Source organism: Carettochelys insculpta, chromosome 1 (genome assembly GCF_033958435.1).
Source record: "Carettochelys insculpta isolate YL-2023 chromosome 1, ASM3395843v1, whole genome shotgun sequence".
NCBI lineage: Eukaryota > Metazoa > Chordata > Testudines > Carettochelyidae > Carettochelys > Carettochelys insculpta.
In genome coordinates this window covers 379,911,503-379,927,928 of record NC_134137.1, presented here as the reverse complement: position 1 = coordinate 379,927,928, position 16,426 = coordinate 379,911,503, and the positions used below count along the sequence as shown (strand labels likewise).

Below are 16,426 nucleotides of genomic sequence, written 5' to 3'. Positions count from 1 at the left end.
TTCTCTCAAGGATGAACAGACCTAGCTGAGAAGAAACAAGTCCAAAGTGAATTTAAAACACCGAATTTGGGCAAGATTTGTTTTATTTTATTTTCAAACTGCACAGAAAGTAAAAATAAATGTAAACATCCTGGGAACAAAAACCTCGACCAAACAATTCCTATGCGGGGATGTGCTAGTTTGACTTCTGACTCATCTCATGCAGGGACCCCAAAGTGTTATAAAAATCAGTAACGCTCGATCCCTCAGGAGGCAGGTCAGCACCTTCCCCGTTTCACAGACTGTACATAAAGCGCACGGATAGGGCAGCTCCTGTGATCACACAGCCCGTTACTAGCAGGAGAGACGATTCGCCTTCCCACCCCTTTGAGGAATCCCTTACAGGATCCAGGTGGGGGTCAAAAGTTACCTTCCATCCTCTCACCTCCATGGCCACCCGGACCCGCTGCGCGGCCTCCCCTGCTGAGCTCCCTCATCACCCCTCTGACTCACCTCCACATCTCCCACCCCGCCCCCGCTCACCTTCCCGGCCCGGCCTGTAGGGTGAAGGGGTTTTCCCCCAGCCCCCCTCGTTCTATGCCCCTCTTCGCCCCCTGGCTTCCTCCGCTCAGGTCCCCGTCACCCCACGGCCCCTCACCCGGCCCGGTCCTTGGCCAGCTCGGCCCCTCCCCCGAGCCCCGGCAGAACCACGGCCTCCCTCAGCCCGCCCCCGGCGCCCCCTCACCTCCATGGCCTGGCCCAGCTCCAGGTCGAAGGTGACCACGCAGACACACTCCAGCCAGGCGGAGAAGCGGGCCCAGGGCAGCGGGGAGCCTCCCGGGCCCGAGTCGGAGGCCCCGGGCGGCTCCCCTCGGCGGCCGCGGGGCCGGGGGTCGCCTCTGCACAGCGCGTCCATAGCGGCGGCCGCTCCCCTCCGCGGCCGTCCCCGCCCAGGCCCGGCCGCCCGCCGCAGCGCCCCCTGCCGCCCGGGAGGCCCCGCTCGGCGGGCAAAAAGCCATAGAGACGGCCTCCGGGCGGCTAGAGCGGCCGCTCCGGAACGCGGTGGGGGGGGTGTCAGCGAGTCTGGCGGCCAGGGCGGGTAGCCACGTGGGCCGGGCTGGGCGTGGCAGGGTCCCTGACGGGCGGGCGGTGGCGGAGCGGGTGGGGGGAGCTGGTAGGTAGGACTCCTGGGTTCCACCCCCACCTTGCCGCGCAGCCAGTGCCTCAGTTTACCCAGCTGCCGCGTGGGCTCACCGCGCTGCTGCCCCTGAGCACAGCGGTGGAAGACACCAGCTGCAGCAACGCACCGAGCCGTCGCTTGCGCCAGGAGCGCTTCTAAGGCTGGAGCCCTCTCGTGTTCCCCTTCCGTGGGTGAAATAAAGTTAGTCGTGTACAGAGGCGCGAGCGGCTGTGCGCCGCCAGCTGAAAAACGCGCGCTCTGTGGGTGCTCTTCCAGTCGGCTGGGTGGCATCTGAATCTGTGCTGCGTGCCCACCCCCCAGCTGCAAAACTTGCCCAGAATACTCAGTCCCACCACTGTTCCACTTCTAGGCAAGCTAAGTAAACAATGAACAGTGAGATAACAATGAACCTTGTTGTCCCCACCCTTGCTCTGGCTTATTTATACCTTGGCCTGCAGATTTCCCAAACCACCATCTGATGAAGTGAGTCTGTGCTGAGGAAAGCTCATGCTCAAAACTTTTCTGTTAGTCTGTAAGGTGCCACAGGACCCTTCCTTGCTGTTAATGAACAGTGGGGAGTGAATAGGCTTCTGCCTGAACAATGCCCACTGCCACAACAGCAGCACCTATTATTTTACTCCACTGGGCAAACTTAACAAGGTGTCCACTGAGCTGCGGGGGGGGCCTGAGACTGGAATAACAGGTAGTAAAAGCACAGCTCTGGTCAGAATGAATATGAATTAGCAGAATGGTGTGTAAAACCTGTGACTGGAATAGTACGGCAGGTTGTTAACATTGAGGTGTGGTGGCAAAACTGAGTGTGAGAGGCTTTCATTGCACTTTCCTCTTCTCTAGAACAAAAGAAGATTTGGCTGCAGCCACACTTTAAAAATTAACAACCAAATAAAATGCTCCAATCACTAACCACTCCTAGTCACATTGAAAATAATGGGGAAAAAATATTTTCTGGGGAAATTCCCAAAGATGCTAAAAACCTTCAACATTCAGGAGTTGGTGTAGTGCAGGAAATAATGTAATCAGGTTAAATTTTATCACAGCATCTTCTGTCCATCCTACTGTTGTTATAGCCACTTTTCAGCGTAAAGGAATTAAGGAGAGGCTGAAACTGAAATACTCAGCAGTCGGTATCCAAGTAGTAAACTTGTTTTTTCACAATATGCCTGTTCTCTTTTAAACTTGGCCTATTTCTGAATCTCTGTGCCATGTTAGTACAAGAGTGGGCAATAATTTTTGCAGCGCCACTCCATCTTAGTACTGGTCATAGACTGGCTCTGGGCCCCCCAGAAGGGGCAGGGTCTTGGGTAGAAGTGTTGGGGCTGGGAGCTGCAGGCTGAGTGTGAGTATGAAAGAGGAACAGACCTTGTGTGAAAGACAGACTTTATGACAAAGATTATGTCCTGCAGCATATACATGACTGTATAGGGCACAGACTGTGTAGGTGTGACAGTGATACAAAGCATGTATGCTGGTGCAGCTGCCTACAAGCAGACTCAAACCTGGAACCTTAGGAGCTTAATGCAGGCACCTCTACAGCTTGAGCTAAAGATTAACTGGCTCTCAGCTTAAGGCTGCAGAGGACACTTACTCTTTCTCTGTGACGTGGTCTACCACTATATAGGACAGTGAACCACACATAGTTCTGTGTGGGTTACACTGGCTGCTGCTGGGTCAGTTTCTGAGAGGACGAGCTCTCTGTCTCTTTAGGGGAAATCTGTCCTGTTCTGTACTCCTGAGTCACTTTCCAGCTATATATCAGAAGGGCAGCCATGTTAGTCTGTATCTGCAGAAACAACAAGAAGTCCTGTGGCACCTTATAGACTAACATTTATTGGTACATAAGCTTTTGCACGCAAAGACCTTCAGGATGACATACTTGGTTAACTCTAGTCTGTGGAAAGGGCACCAATATCCAGAATAGCCTTCCCAGTAAATGGCATCAACCCCTTTCACAAGCAACCTTGGGGAGCTGTGGAGGTACCACGTGGTACTGCCTGGCTGCATTTCTGCCCAGGAGCTGCCGGAGAGATGTCGCTGCTTCCAGAGAGCCCCCATGATAAGCACTGACCAGAACATTCACCCTCTCCCATGTCCCAACCTCCTGCCCTAAGCTCCTTCACACTCAAACTCCAGCTGCTGCTGGGGAAGAAGGGCACCGTGGCCCACAAACACCGCAGCAGGGCAGGCCCAGGTACTGCCCAGGCTGCTTAGATGGCTCCCAGACCAGCAGCACTGGCTGCTGCGGAAGTCAGAGAGGTCCCAGAAAGTGTTGGAGTCTGTGACTTCTGTGAGCTGCATGACAAACTCACAGTCTTAATAACGATGCAGTCCCACCTCCCAGGGTTTGTTTCCCTAACCCAGGACCAGCAGCCCACCATGGCAAGCTGCTCCATGGATACCAGCAGCCATCTTGAATGATTTGTTTCCATGGCAGGTGTCACTGATTCACTTTCTGTTTTGCAGCTCATGAAACGCTCCAGGTCCAGCCCCATTGTGTTCATAAGGCTCCTCTCCAGACTGGTAAGCAGCTCAGTACCCATGCTGTCAGGCAGATTTGGCAGGCACACAGTTTAGCAGAGCATTTGAAAAACAGCACAAAATGACATAGGAAGTGCATGCAATGATGGGACAGAAAGAACCGTGTCACAGGACAGCAAGCACATCCCCATGGTGCACCATGATCTGTTCCCAGAGCTAATCGGGGCAGAGGGTGACATAGGGTGTCAAGGTGCACAAGAGGATAGCTACCCATGATGTGATATTCTCTCTGTTGATGCAAGAGCAACTGCATCAGCACAAGAAGCATTTTGTGTATGTGCACAACCTGTGCTAGTAAACTGACTTATGATCATCAACATAAATCAATTTAACACTGCAGGGTAGACATGCCATTAAACTCAGGACATATTTTCTGTATATTTTTCCAGTCCTCTTTTCACATGCCCAAACCATCTAAATCTGGACTTAATTTTTCTATAATTGCTGTCCTACCCCTTCCCCTAATCTGTTCATGCTGAACATGGTCCATCCTTGTATCTCCAACCATCCACTTTAACTTTTTAATTTCACTTGTGTTAAAGATCTGCTTCTACTTCTTTCTCAGTCACCCATCATTCAGTCTCCCAATGATAATGACGAACTAATGATACCTTAGATTGATTTACTTGACTTAAACCCTGGTACTCTGAGTGGAGCATAGCTCATCTACAGTCTCCTCTATTTCACTCTGTCCCAGGACAAAACTTCTAACTGAACCCAGAAGTACTCCAGCTGTAGTCCTTCAGCCTCAGTAGATCTTTTCCATATTGTCTGAGGTCTTCCTCTTTTGTGTTTTCCTGGTGGGTTCCATTTGAGAGCTTGACAGACTATGCTGAATGACATTTTTTTGAGAAGTATTGGAGGTAGCTGTGTTAGTCTGTATCTTCAAAAACAACAAGAAGTACTGTGGCACCTTGTAGACTAACAGCTGTTTTGGAGCATAAGCTTTTGTGGTCAAAGACCCGCTTTGTCAGATGCATGAGTGCGGGGCGGGGTTTCAGAGGAGGATTTAAAGAGAGGGTCCCACTAAAAGGGAGGGCCAGAACTGAAAAGGTCTATTCAGTCAGGGTGGAAATGGCCCATTATCTGTAGCATACACCAAGAGAGGAGAAAACAAGTCAGATCAGTCAGGGGGGATGTGGCCCATTGTCGGATTTGTAATGTGGAGGTGTGAACATCAAGAGCAGAGGAACTGCTTTTGTAATGGGCCAGCCACTCCCAGTCTCTTTTTAATCCTTGGTTGGTGAAGTCAAATTTGCAAATGATTTGTGGCTCAGAGATTTCTCTCTCCATTTTATTTTTGAAATTTTTTTGTTGTAGGACTGCTACTTTTAAATCTGTTACTGAGTGTCCAGGGAGATTGAAGTGTTCTCCTACAGGTTTTTGTATGTTACTGTTCCTGATGTCTGATTTATGTCCATTTATTCTTCTATGGAGAGACTGTCCAGTTTGGCCAATGTAAATTGCAGCAGGGCATTGCTGGCACATGATGGCGTATATTTTATTAGTAGATGTGCAGGTAAAGAAGCCCCTGATGGTATGGTTGATGTTAGGTCCTGCAATATCGCTGGTGTAGATATGTGAGCAGAGTTGGCGGCAAGGTTTGTTGCAGAGATTGGTTCCAGATTTAGAGTTACTGTGTTGTGGTCTATAGTTGCTGGTGAGAATTTGTTTAAGGTTGGCAGGCTGTCTGTAGGTGAGGACAGGCCTGCCTTCCAAGGTCTCTGAGAGTGAAGAATCATTGTCTAGGATGGGTTGCAGGTTACTGATGATGCTTTGGAGAGGCTCTAGCTGCGGGCTGTATGTGATTGCCAGTGGTGTTCTCTTGTTTTCCTTGTGAGGCCTGTCTTGTAGCAGGTGGCTTCTGGGTACTCGTCTGGCTCTGTCAATCTGTTTCTTCACTTCCTTACGTAGGTATTGGAGTTTGAGGAAAGCTTGGTAAAGGTCTTCTAGGTGTTTGTCTCTGTGTGATGGATCAGAGCAAATATGGTGGTACTTTAGTGCCTGGCTGTATACAATAGATTGTGTAGTGTGCTCTGGATGGAAGCTGGAGGCGTGTAGATAAGCAGAGTGGTCCGTGGGTTTTCGGTATAGGGTGGTATTTATGTGACCCTCACTTATTTGCACAGTAGCATCCAGGAAGTGGATCTCTTGTGTGGACTGGACCAGGCTAAGGTTGATGGTGGGGTGGAAACTGTTGAAATCACAGTGGAACGGTGAAGAGTTAGAAGGTGGGTGGGTGGGTGGAGGATGTTTGCCTGGTGTCCTGTGCCCTGCCCGACCCCTTTGGGATAGGCCTGCAGAGGGCACTCAAATTACAGGCCCCATGCCTGAGTCTAAATCTAGACAGAATGGAAGAGGGAAGAAGGATTCAAAGAGTTAACACCACACAGATTGTAGTAGGGGTGGAGGAAAAAAGGTGTGATCTGGTGTTGATAACCTGGTATTACCCTGCATGAGGAGTGAAATAGATATATATATATTTGGAACCAACAGTGTTACTCCAAATTTACAACACTGTAATCTGGCCCTTGGCTAGTAACTATATTAAAACTGTTAAATAGACTGGTTTGGTTTTCTAGGCCATGTCTACACTAGCCAAAAACTTCGAAATGGCCATGCAAATGGCCATTTTGAAGTTTACTAATGAAGCACTGAAATACATATTCAGTGCTTCATTAGCATGCGGGTGGCCGCGGCACTTTGAAATTGACGCGCGGCTCGTCCAGACAGGGGTCCTTTTCAAAAGGACCCCGCCTGCTTCGAAGTCCCCTTATTCCCATCTGCTCATAGGAATATGGGGACTTCAAAGTAGCCGAGGTCTTTTTGAAAAGGAGCCCCATCTGGATGAGCCGTGCGGCGGCGAACCACGTCAATTTTGAAGTGCTGCAGCCACCCACATGCTAATGAGGCGCTGAATATGTATTTCAGTGCTTCATTAGTAAACTTCAAAATGGCCATTTGAATGGCCATTTTGAAATTTTTGGCTAGTGTAGACGTAGCCTTGGTGTCCTTTCTCTACTACCTATGGCTACGTCTACACGTGCAGCCAACATCGAAATAGTCTATTTCGATGAATAACGTCTACACGTCCTCCAGGGCCGGCAACGTCGATGTTCAACTTCGACGTTGCTCAGCCCAACATCGAAATAGGCGCAGCGAGGGAACGTCTACACGTCAAAGTAGCACACATCGAAATAGGGATGCCAGGCACAGCTGCAGACAGGGTCACAGGGCGGACTCAACAGCCAGCTGCTCCCTTAAAGGGCCCCTCCCAGACACAGTTGCACTAAACAACACAAGATACACAGAGCTGACAACTGGTTGCAGACCCTGTGCCTGCAGCATAGATCCCCAGCTGGCGCAGAAGCAGCCAGAAGCCCTGGGCTAAGGGCTGCTGCCCACGGTGACCATAGAGCCCCGCAGGGGCTGGAGAGAGAGCATCTCTCAACCCCCCAGCTGATGGCCGCCATGGAGGACCCAGCAATTTCGACGTTGCGGGACGTGGATCGTCTACACGGTCCCTACTTCGACGTTGAATGTCGAAGTAGGGCGCTATTCCTATCTCCTCATGAGGTTAGCGACTTCGACGTCTCGCCGCCTAACGTCGAAGTTAACTTCGAAATAGCGCCCGACGCGTGTAGATGCGACGGGCGCTATTTCGAAGTTGGTGCCGCTACTTCGAAGTAGCGTGCACGTGTAGACGCAGCTTATGTGTCCAAGATACTAATCATTAGACTTTAAATCTGAGCTTGATTGTTTGTCTGCCCTGTAATCTGAGTCTTGGAAGATGTAACTGTCAAGGGAGACAACTGGAGATCACCCAGGATTTGTGCTGGCCTCATGCCTATTATTGATCCTGTTTGACATGATGGTGCATATTTCTCTATTGTGTCTTCTATTGTTTGTATGCTTCTCCTATGGTACTAGACCAATCACTACCATTCTTATTTACAGTAATATTTCTGGTGAACTCTTGCCCAGATATAATGGATGTGTAGTGGCTACAGCTGTATGAATTTCCTTGATAATACGAGTACAGGGCACTTTAAACAAGGGAAAAATCTATCTGGCTATTAGCAGGAAGTGGAGCAACGAGGCCAAAAGCCAAAAGATGGAGTGGGCTAGGTCTGCATGGTGTCACTTACCCCTGACTCTGCCAGTGAGTGTGTATGAACCAAACTCCTGCTGTGGACACCAGGCCGCAAGGTGAGTCCCCAGAGCAATGTGGCTCCAGGGAGGACACCTGGTGGAAGAAGTGGGACGAGGGCAGAGCAAGGACAGGGAAAATGCAGAGCAGGAGTGGCACATGGGGCAAATGATGTCCTGGCTTTGCTCTGGGCTACAGGATGTTGGGGGAGGAGTCACATGGTAGGGGGCAATGGAATTTGGTTGGTGCCCTGTGTGTCCCTCTTCAGCAGTCACCCTAGTCCATACTCAACAAATTAATAGAAACTATAGTAAAAACAGAATTATCAGACATAAAAAAATGCATTATGTAGGGAAAGAGCCAACAGGGCTTTTTTAAAGGGAAGTTATGCCTCACCAGTTTATCAGGATTCTCTGAGGGTGTCAACAAGCATGTAGATAAGGGTGAGTCAGCCAATGTAGTATACTTAGAATTTCGAAAACAACAAAAATTCCTGTGGCACCTTATAGACTAACAGATATTATTTTATTATATTATATTAGAATTTCGGAAAGCCTTTTGCATAGTCATTCACGAAACTTCCATAACTCAGCAGCCATAATATCAGGGTATAAGTAGCCAATTCTTCCATTGCCAGCTGGAGTTCTTGCCTGCCCTGGAACCTTCCCATCCTCCCATTCTGCTCCACGCCAAAAGCCAACCAAAGCTGCCACGGAACGTTCCCATCCCCCATTCCAGCTCTCACCAAATGCCAATCCAATCTGCCACGGAACTTTCCCTCCTCCCATGCCATTCGAACCTGCCCTGGAACCTCCCCATTCGCCCGCTCCATCCCTCGTCAAACCCCATTCCAACCTGCCCCGGAACCTCCCCATTTGCCCGCTCCATCCCTCACCAAGCCCCATTCCAACCTGCCCCGGAACCTCGCCATTCCCCCGCTCCATCCCTCGTCAGACCCCATTCCAACCTGTCCTGGAACCTCCCCATTCGCCCACTGCATCCCTCGTCAAACCCCATTCCAACCTGCCCTGGAACCTCCCCGTTCCCCCGCTCCATCCCTCGCCAAACCCCATTCCAACCTGCCCCGGAACCTCCCCATTCCCCCCCTCCACCCCTCGTCAAACCCCATCCCAACCTGCCCCGGAACCTCCCTGTTCCCCCGCTCCATCCCTCGCCAGACCCCATCCCAACCTGCCCCGGAACCTCCCCGTTCCCCCCCTCCATCCCTCGCCAAACCCCATTCCAACCTGCCCCGGAACCTCCCCGTTCCCCCGCTCCATCCCTCGTCAAACCCCATTCCTACCTGCCCTGGAACCTCCCCGTTCCCCCGCTCCATCCCTCGTCAGACCCCATTCCAACCTGTCCTGGAACCTCCCCATTCGCCCACTGCATCCCTCATCAAACCCCATTCCAACCTGCCCCAGAACCTCCCCATTCTCCCGCTCCATCCCTCACCAAACCCCATTCCTACCTGCCCCGGAACCTCCCCATTCCCCGGCTCCATCCCTCATCAGACCCCATTCCAACCTGCCCCGGAACCTCCCCGTTCCCCCGCTCCATCCCTCGTCAAACCCCATTCCAACCTGCCCCGGAACCTCCCTGTTCCCCCACTCCATCCCTCGTCAAACCCCATTCCAACCTGCCCCGGAACCTCCCCATTCCCCCGCTCCATCCCTCGTCAAACCCCATTCCAACCTGCCCCGGAACCTCCCCGTTCCCCCACTCCATCCCTCGTCAAACCCCATTCCAACCTGCCCCAGAACCTCCCCATTCCCCCGCTCCATCCCTAGTCAAACCCCATTCCTACCTGCCCCGGAACCTCCCCGTTCCCCCGCTCCATCCCTCGCCAGACCCCATTCCAACCTGCCCCGGAACCTTCCCGTTCCCCCGCTCCGTCCCTCGCCAAACCCCATTCCAACCTGCCCCGGAACCTCCCCGTTCCCCCGCTCCATCCCTTGCCAAACCCCATTCCAACCTGCCCCAGAACCTCCCCATTCGCCCGCTCCATCCCTCACCAAGCCCCATTCCAACCTGCCCCGGAACCTCGCCATTCCCCCGCTCCATCCCTCGTCAGACCCCATTCCAACCTGTCCTGGAACCTCCCCATTCGCCCACTGCATCCCTCGTCAAACCCCATTCCAACCTGCCCCGGAACCTCGCCATTCCCCCGCTCCATCCCTCGCCAAACCCCATTCCAACCTGCCCCGGAACCTCCCCATTCCCCCCCTCCACCCCTTGTCAAACCCCATCCCAACCTGCCCCGGAACCTCCCCGTTCCCCCGCTCCATCCCTCGTCAAACCCCATTCCAACCTGCCCCGGAACCTCCCCATTCCCCCCCTCCACCCCTTGTCAAACCCCATCCCAACCTGCCCCGGAACCTCCCCGTTCCCCCGCTCCATCCCTCGCCAGACCCCATCCCAACCTGCCCCGGAACCTCCCCGTTCCCCCGCTCCATCCCTCGTCAAACCCCATTCCTACCTGCCCCGGAACCTCCCCGTTCCCCCGCTCCATCCCTCGTCAAACCCCATTCCAACCTGCCCCGGAACCTCCCCGGTCCCCCGCTCCATCCCTCGTCAAACCCCATTCCAACCTGCCCTGGAACCTCCCCGTTCCCCCGCTCCATCCCTCGCCAAACCCCATTCCAACCTGCCCCGGAACCTCCCCGTTCCCCCGCTCCATCCCTCGTCAAACCCCATTCCTACCTGCCCCGGAACCTCCCCGGTCCCCCGCTCCGTCCCTCGCCAGACCCCGGACCTTCCCCCTCCTCAGGTGCAGTGGAACCTTCCCATTCGCGCTCCCCCTCCCGGGGCCGCGTTGGAACCCTCCCCGGCTCCTACCCTTGAGCTCCCCCTCCCCCAGCGCCCCGCTCGCAGCGGGGCGTCACCTCCCCCACTTCACGCGCTCACCCCCGCCCCGCGGGTTTCCGTCCGCCCCGCCCCGCCCCGCCCACAGCTCGCTGCCGGCCCCGCCTCCCGGCCCCCTTCGCCCCGCCCCCTTCCCGGGTCTGGGCAGGCCGCTCCCGCCGCCATTTTGGAGCGAGCGAGCCTGTGGTGGCCGAGCCCTCAGCCCGGCGCTCGGTGACAGCGCAGGCCGGCCGGGGAGCGCGCCGCTGCCAGGCCCGGGACGTGTCCCACGCCCGCGGCCTCTGCAGCCCAGGGAGCAGCGGCAGCGGCGCTACGGGCCCGCCGCGGGGAAGGCCGGGCCCCGAGCAGGTGAGACCCGCGGCCGAGCCCGGGCTGCACCCTGGGGCGGCGAGGGGGGGGACGGAGCCCCCGGCCGGGGCTGCCCCCGGCCCTCTTGACAGCTCGGGCCGGCGCTGTGGGAGCCCCTCCCCCTGCACCTCCTGTGGGCCAGCCCCCGGCCCCGCCGCTGTCTGCGCCCCCCGCCTGCCCCGGAGGCGTGTGAGCCCCCCGCTGAGCGCCTGCCCCCAGCTGTCTGAACCCCTCCCCGCCGCCGTGCGCCTGCCCCCGGCGAGCCTGCGCTTAGCCGCCCCCCGACACCCCGGAGTCCCTCGCTGCTTCTCAGCCTGCCCTGAGCTGTCCGCGCCGCCCCCCTACGCCGCCGCCTCAGGGTCTGCCCAGAGCTCCCCTGCGACACCGCTGACTTCCCGGGCGCTGCCTGGGGCCCTCCGTGTGCCGCCCCCCTCCGCCCCGCGCCGCCCCCCTGTAGCCTCCCTGAGTCCTCCAGAGGTGTCTGCCTTGTGAACTCCCTCACCGGGTCTCCTCTTCCCTGGGATGTGGCTCTTCTCATCGGCCTCCACGGACCTGTCTGAGCCCCCGGCGGTGTCTGAGGTGTCTGCATCTCCGGCTGCCCCTGCTCCCCTGAGAACCCCTACGTGCAACGTCTGTTCGCTTCCGGGGATGTGAGCCAGTGTGTGTGCCCCGCCTGCCGTGAAACACTTGAGACCCCCGCGTCCCGGTGTGCCTGTCCTCCTGAGCACCCTCTCTCCTAGGTGCGTTCAGGTGCGTCTGTGGCTCTGGATTGCCGAACATCCATGAGCCCCGGGCCCTGGAAGTATCAGATCCCCTGCTTGCCTTCTTGTGGTACCCTGAGCTTGCCTGCCCCACTGTGGTACTCTTAGGTCAATCTTATTGTGTCTGCCCCCGAGTCCTTGCATATGTTTGCTCCCGAACACCTGTTGTTCTCCTACTTTGGGTGTATCTGCCTCCCTAGCTCACACAGCACACCCTTGGTCTCTTCCAAGATGTGTTCGCCTCCTAAGCTGTCCTGCTGTGGCTCACCTGGCCACCTGGGTGTGTTAGCTCCCCCATGACTATCCTACCCCTGGAATTTGTTAGTCCACTGCCTCCCCTTTTGACACTTTCTCACCCCCAGTATCCACCTCCCCACTTGAACACCAGTGACCATCCTTGGACATGTCAGTCACCTGACTTGACACCCTGAGCCCCAGGTGTGTCCCAAATTTGTCTGCTTCTCAGATCGCCAGAATCTTATGGTATTTTTGCCATCCCTAGCTGTAAAGCACCTACCTTTTCTGTAGGAGGTCCAAGCTGTGGATGCTTGGGAGGCCCAGTGTTTTGAAACATATCTTGCTTTGCTGCTGCCGCCGCCTCCTCCATTCCTGCAGATCCTGATCTCCAGCCTTGGTCCCAACAAAATGCCACCTCCTGTGCTTGTTTTCTGCCACACTATTGTACTTTCCCCATGGCATTTTAGCTGAATTAGCTACTCCTTTGAGCATTTGTAAGTTTTGCTTATTTTAAGTTCCCAGCTTAGATTTACTCTTTTAGAAGAAATTTATCAAGGCAAAGTATCCCTCCCCCCCACCCCCCCCGATATTTCAGGGTCCATAATAAAAGATATGTATTGTTTTACTACTTCATGTATATTTGTCCCTTTCAATAGCAAATTTTAGTTACTGACAGAAACTTACTCTTAGTCTTGAAATCAAAATTAACTACATGCTTTGAGATATTTTTTGTTACTGATTTATTTTAAAAATAGTCAGCGGGTGCTGAAATCCAAAGTAGCTACACTGATAAATTCCTTGTTTTTGTTTGTTTGGTTTTTTTGGTCTTATTTTGGTAGAAGTTTAAAATCCATTTACTATAGAATTTGGATGATTAATTCAATGTTTCTGGGTTTCATTATCTATAGAGTTTGTTTAAATTTCTCTCTATTCTTATATGTGAGACATTAATATTTGCTTTTCAGGGTTCTTATAAGAAGTGGTGAGGAAGAATGGAAGGCATATTACAGTCTAGCCTTCTGGAGTCATTCATAACAGTTGGCTAAACTCTGAAACTGGCAGAGATCATGTTGGCAAGGTCACGTGGAGTGCAGGGTCAGTTTGGTTAGGAGGAATAATTGACTTTGAGTCTGTGTGGCTACCGACTGCTTGTTTTTTGAGAAGCTGTGAACTAACTCGGCTACCTCTCAGAGACTAGATCTGAAATTATTAGGGAAGCCATTGGGCTTGGTAACTACTGTACATGTAAAATAACAGTAATTTACTGCTTCTCAGTTTTATCTAGAAATTGTGGTGGGAACTGTAGTAAGTCCATTTGTGGCTTCAGCCTTGGAACTTTCTTACAGGAAGACTGGAGCATAAGCTTTCGTGGGCAAAGACCCACTTTGTCAGATGCATCTGATGAAGTGGGTTTTTACCCACGAAAGCTTATGCTCCAAAATATCTGTTGGTCTGTGAGGTGCCACAGGACTTCTTGTTGTTCTCAAAAATACAGACTAACACGGCTATCTCTCTATTACAGGAAGATTGTATTTCTTGACAAACTAGTAAAAGCTTCTTTCCTAATTTGAAGGCCTTGTTTTGTATTAGCTAGAGAAAATTAGGAAGTGAAAAAGGAGAAATTAAGACAAGCCTATAAAGCTTAGAGGTATTTTTCATAATCTGAAAAATGCTGTATTCATTTTTAACCTAGTAAAACTTGAAACTGAAGCTTATTTCTGTAGTAAAACTTTTTACCTTTTCAAGAAGAAGGGATAAAATTTGTTTTATATATTTAGTCCCCAGTTCTGTAATAACTTACGTATGTGCTTAAAGTGAAGGATATGAGTAACTGTTCACAGACATGGGGTTTTATTAGGACAGTTTGTCTGAGCTATAGCTTAAAAAAAAAAAAAAAGGCCAAGGGGGTAAAAATCACTGATTTTTGCCAAATCTTTTCTGTAACTATTGTAACTCCTTCCACTCCAAACTATTTTAGCAGCTTTGGCTGTTTTAGCTGTGGCAATTGGCAATGGTAATGCAATAATTTTCACAGGAACTGACTGTGATGCTATGACAAATTGACTTACGTTTTGGAATGTGCAAAAGAAGCAGATAAAGATCATGTTGAAACGTCCTTAATAATAAACACTGAGGTGTCAGAGTGGTAGAAGATTGGATATGAGCAGAATTGTTTGTTTTGGTGTGCTGGTTTTTCCTCATGACTGCTGTACTTCATATTGTTGTAGAATATGATGATTTCAAAAGTTAGATAGTTGGTGGGACTTTTGCTTGGGAACCCAAAAGAGTATCCTGGCTTGTATCGCTGGAAAACTAGTTACTGGAGAAACTTTTTAGTGAAGGGAGAGCCTGTAAGAGAAGGGATGGGCTCCACTTAGCCAAATGAGGAACAGAATGCTGGCATAGAACAATTGTAGTGTTTTGGCTGAGTCACTTGAACTCGAAGGTACAGAAAAGTTGAGAGGTGCTGAAAGGTGCTTATGTACGAAAAAGCCCCTCTGTTGGGGATATCAAGTTGTATGAAGGTAATCCAATCGTGAAGAACAAAACAGAAATTACAGCTGCACTAGAAGAGAGGTTGACATCACGAATACATGTTTCAGTAAAGTGTGTCATAGAAAAGTTAAACAAAAATTGATGCTGGATCCAGAAGTAAAATCTGTCTTTATTGCCATACTGTCCAGACTTCTAAGCGTGGAGGTCGAGTGTATTTCATAGAATCATGCAATGCTAGAACTGGAAGGGACCTCCAGAGTTCATTGAGTCCACTTCCGTGCCCTCATGGCAGGAACAAAGCACCGTCTAAGCCATCCCCGATAGATGTCTGTCTAACCAGCTCTTAAATATCTCTAGTGGTGGAGATTCTGCAACCTCCCTGGGCAGTGTATTCCAGTGTTTAACCACTGTGACAGTTAGGAATTTTTTTCCTAATGTCCAACCTAAACCTCCCTTGCTGCAGTTTAAGCCCATTTATTGCTCCTTGTCCTACATAAGAACATAAGAATGGCCATACTGGGTCAGACCAAAGGTCCATCCAGCCCAGCATCCCATCTGCCGACGGTGGCCAATGCCAGGTGCCCCAGAGAAGGAGAACAGAAGACAATGATCAAGTGATTTATCTCCTGCCATCCATCTCCTGCCCTTGTTCTGATGGCTAGGGCACCATACTTTATCCCTGGCTAATAGCCATTTATGGACCTAACCTGCAAAAATTTATCAAGCTCTTTTTTAAACCCTAATAGAGTCCTGGCCTTTACAGCCTCCTCGGGCAAGGAGTTCCACAGGTTGACTGTGCGCTGTGTGAAGAAAAATTTCCTTTTATTAGTTTTGAACCTACTACCCATCAATTTCATTTGGTGTACCCTAGTTCTTGTATTATGGGAAAAGGTAAATAATTTTTCTATATTCACTTTCTCCACACCATTCATGATTTTATATACCTCTATCATATCGCCCCTCAATCGCCTCTTTTCCAAACTGAAAAGTCCCAGTCTCTCTAGCCTCTCCCCATATGGGACCCGTTCCAAGCCCCTAATCATCTTAGTCGCCCTTTTCTGAACCTTTTCTAATGCCAATATATCTTTTTTGAGGTGAGACCTATCCTTTTTTGAGGTGAGACCTATCCTCAGAGACCAAGAAGAACAATTTTTCTCCCTTCTCCTTGTAACCCCTTTTGAGGTACTTGAAAACCACTATCATGTCCTCCCTAAGTCTTCTATTTTTCAATCTAAAGACACCCAGTTCTTTCAGTCTTCCCTCATAGCTCATGTTCTCTAGACCTTTAATCATTCTTGTTCCTCTTCTTTGGACGTTTGAGAAAGGTGAAGAGCTTCCAGCATTGCTTTTTTAGGGGTATAGTGCAGATATACACTCACAGGGAAAGTTGAATTAAGGTACTCAATTCCAGCTATGTTAATTACATAGCTAGAGTCGACATACCTTAGTTCAGGCTTCTGCACTGTCTCCATTTTGGAAGGTTTACTCCCATCAGCTTCCCTAATGAGGGGCAGGAGTACTGGTGCCAACCCAGGTACCCTTTAAGTTAGATTAACATGTCCCTATCAGGCGGACTAAATCTAATTCTGGAAGATCAACTGTGGCTGCATCATCTACCTGTAAGTGTAGATGTTGCCATTGTCCCTGTCCTTTTGTGGTCCCTATGTGAACAGCGAGCAGAAAACACTATCAAGGTTCCCCAGCTGAGTATGCTTCTGGCAGAGAGAAGTCCCAAGTGAACACAGAGCTGGCAAAGACCCCTCTTTCTCTTCACCCTGTGGTGCATGGAATGCATTGGGGAAGAACTAGCTGTCATTACTTGCACACTGACTTTCCCCAGTACTTGTAAACAGT

General features: G+C 51.3%; 2 protein-coding genes across 6 annotated transcripts in view; one reads left to right on the top strand and one right to left on the bottom strand.

Moving 5' to 3' along the window:
* The window catches only part of DENND6B (DENN domain containing 6B), a 40,242-nt gene extending 39,310 nt beyond the window's left edge, over nt 1–932 (bottom strand). For all 4 annotated transcript variants that reach the window (XR_012642470.1, XM_074976549.1, XM_074976559.1 and 1 more), the window contains exon 1: nt 725–932. Coding sequence is in view for 3 of the 4 variants with exons in the window: in XM_074976549.1 (XP_074832650.1) it covers nt 725–895 (171 nt within the window). In the remaining variant the exon portion in view is untranslated. The remainder of the gene's footprint in view (nt 1–724) is intronic.
* Nucleotides 933–10,884: 9,952 nt separating this feature from the next.
* The window catches only part of PPP6R2 (protein phosphatase 6 regulatory subunit 2), a 168,259-nt gene continuing 162,717 nt past the window's right edge, over nt 10,885–16,426 (top strand). For both annotated transcript variants that reach the window (XM_074976508.1, XM_074976499.1), the window contains exon 1: nt 10,885–11,078. The gene's annotated coding sequence lies outside the window, so the exon portion shown is untranslated. The remainder of the gene's footprint in view (nt 11,079–16,426) is intronic.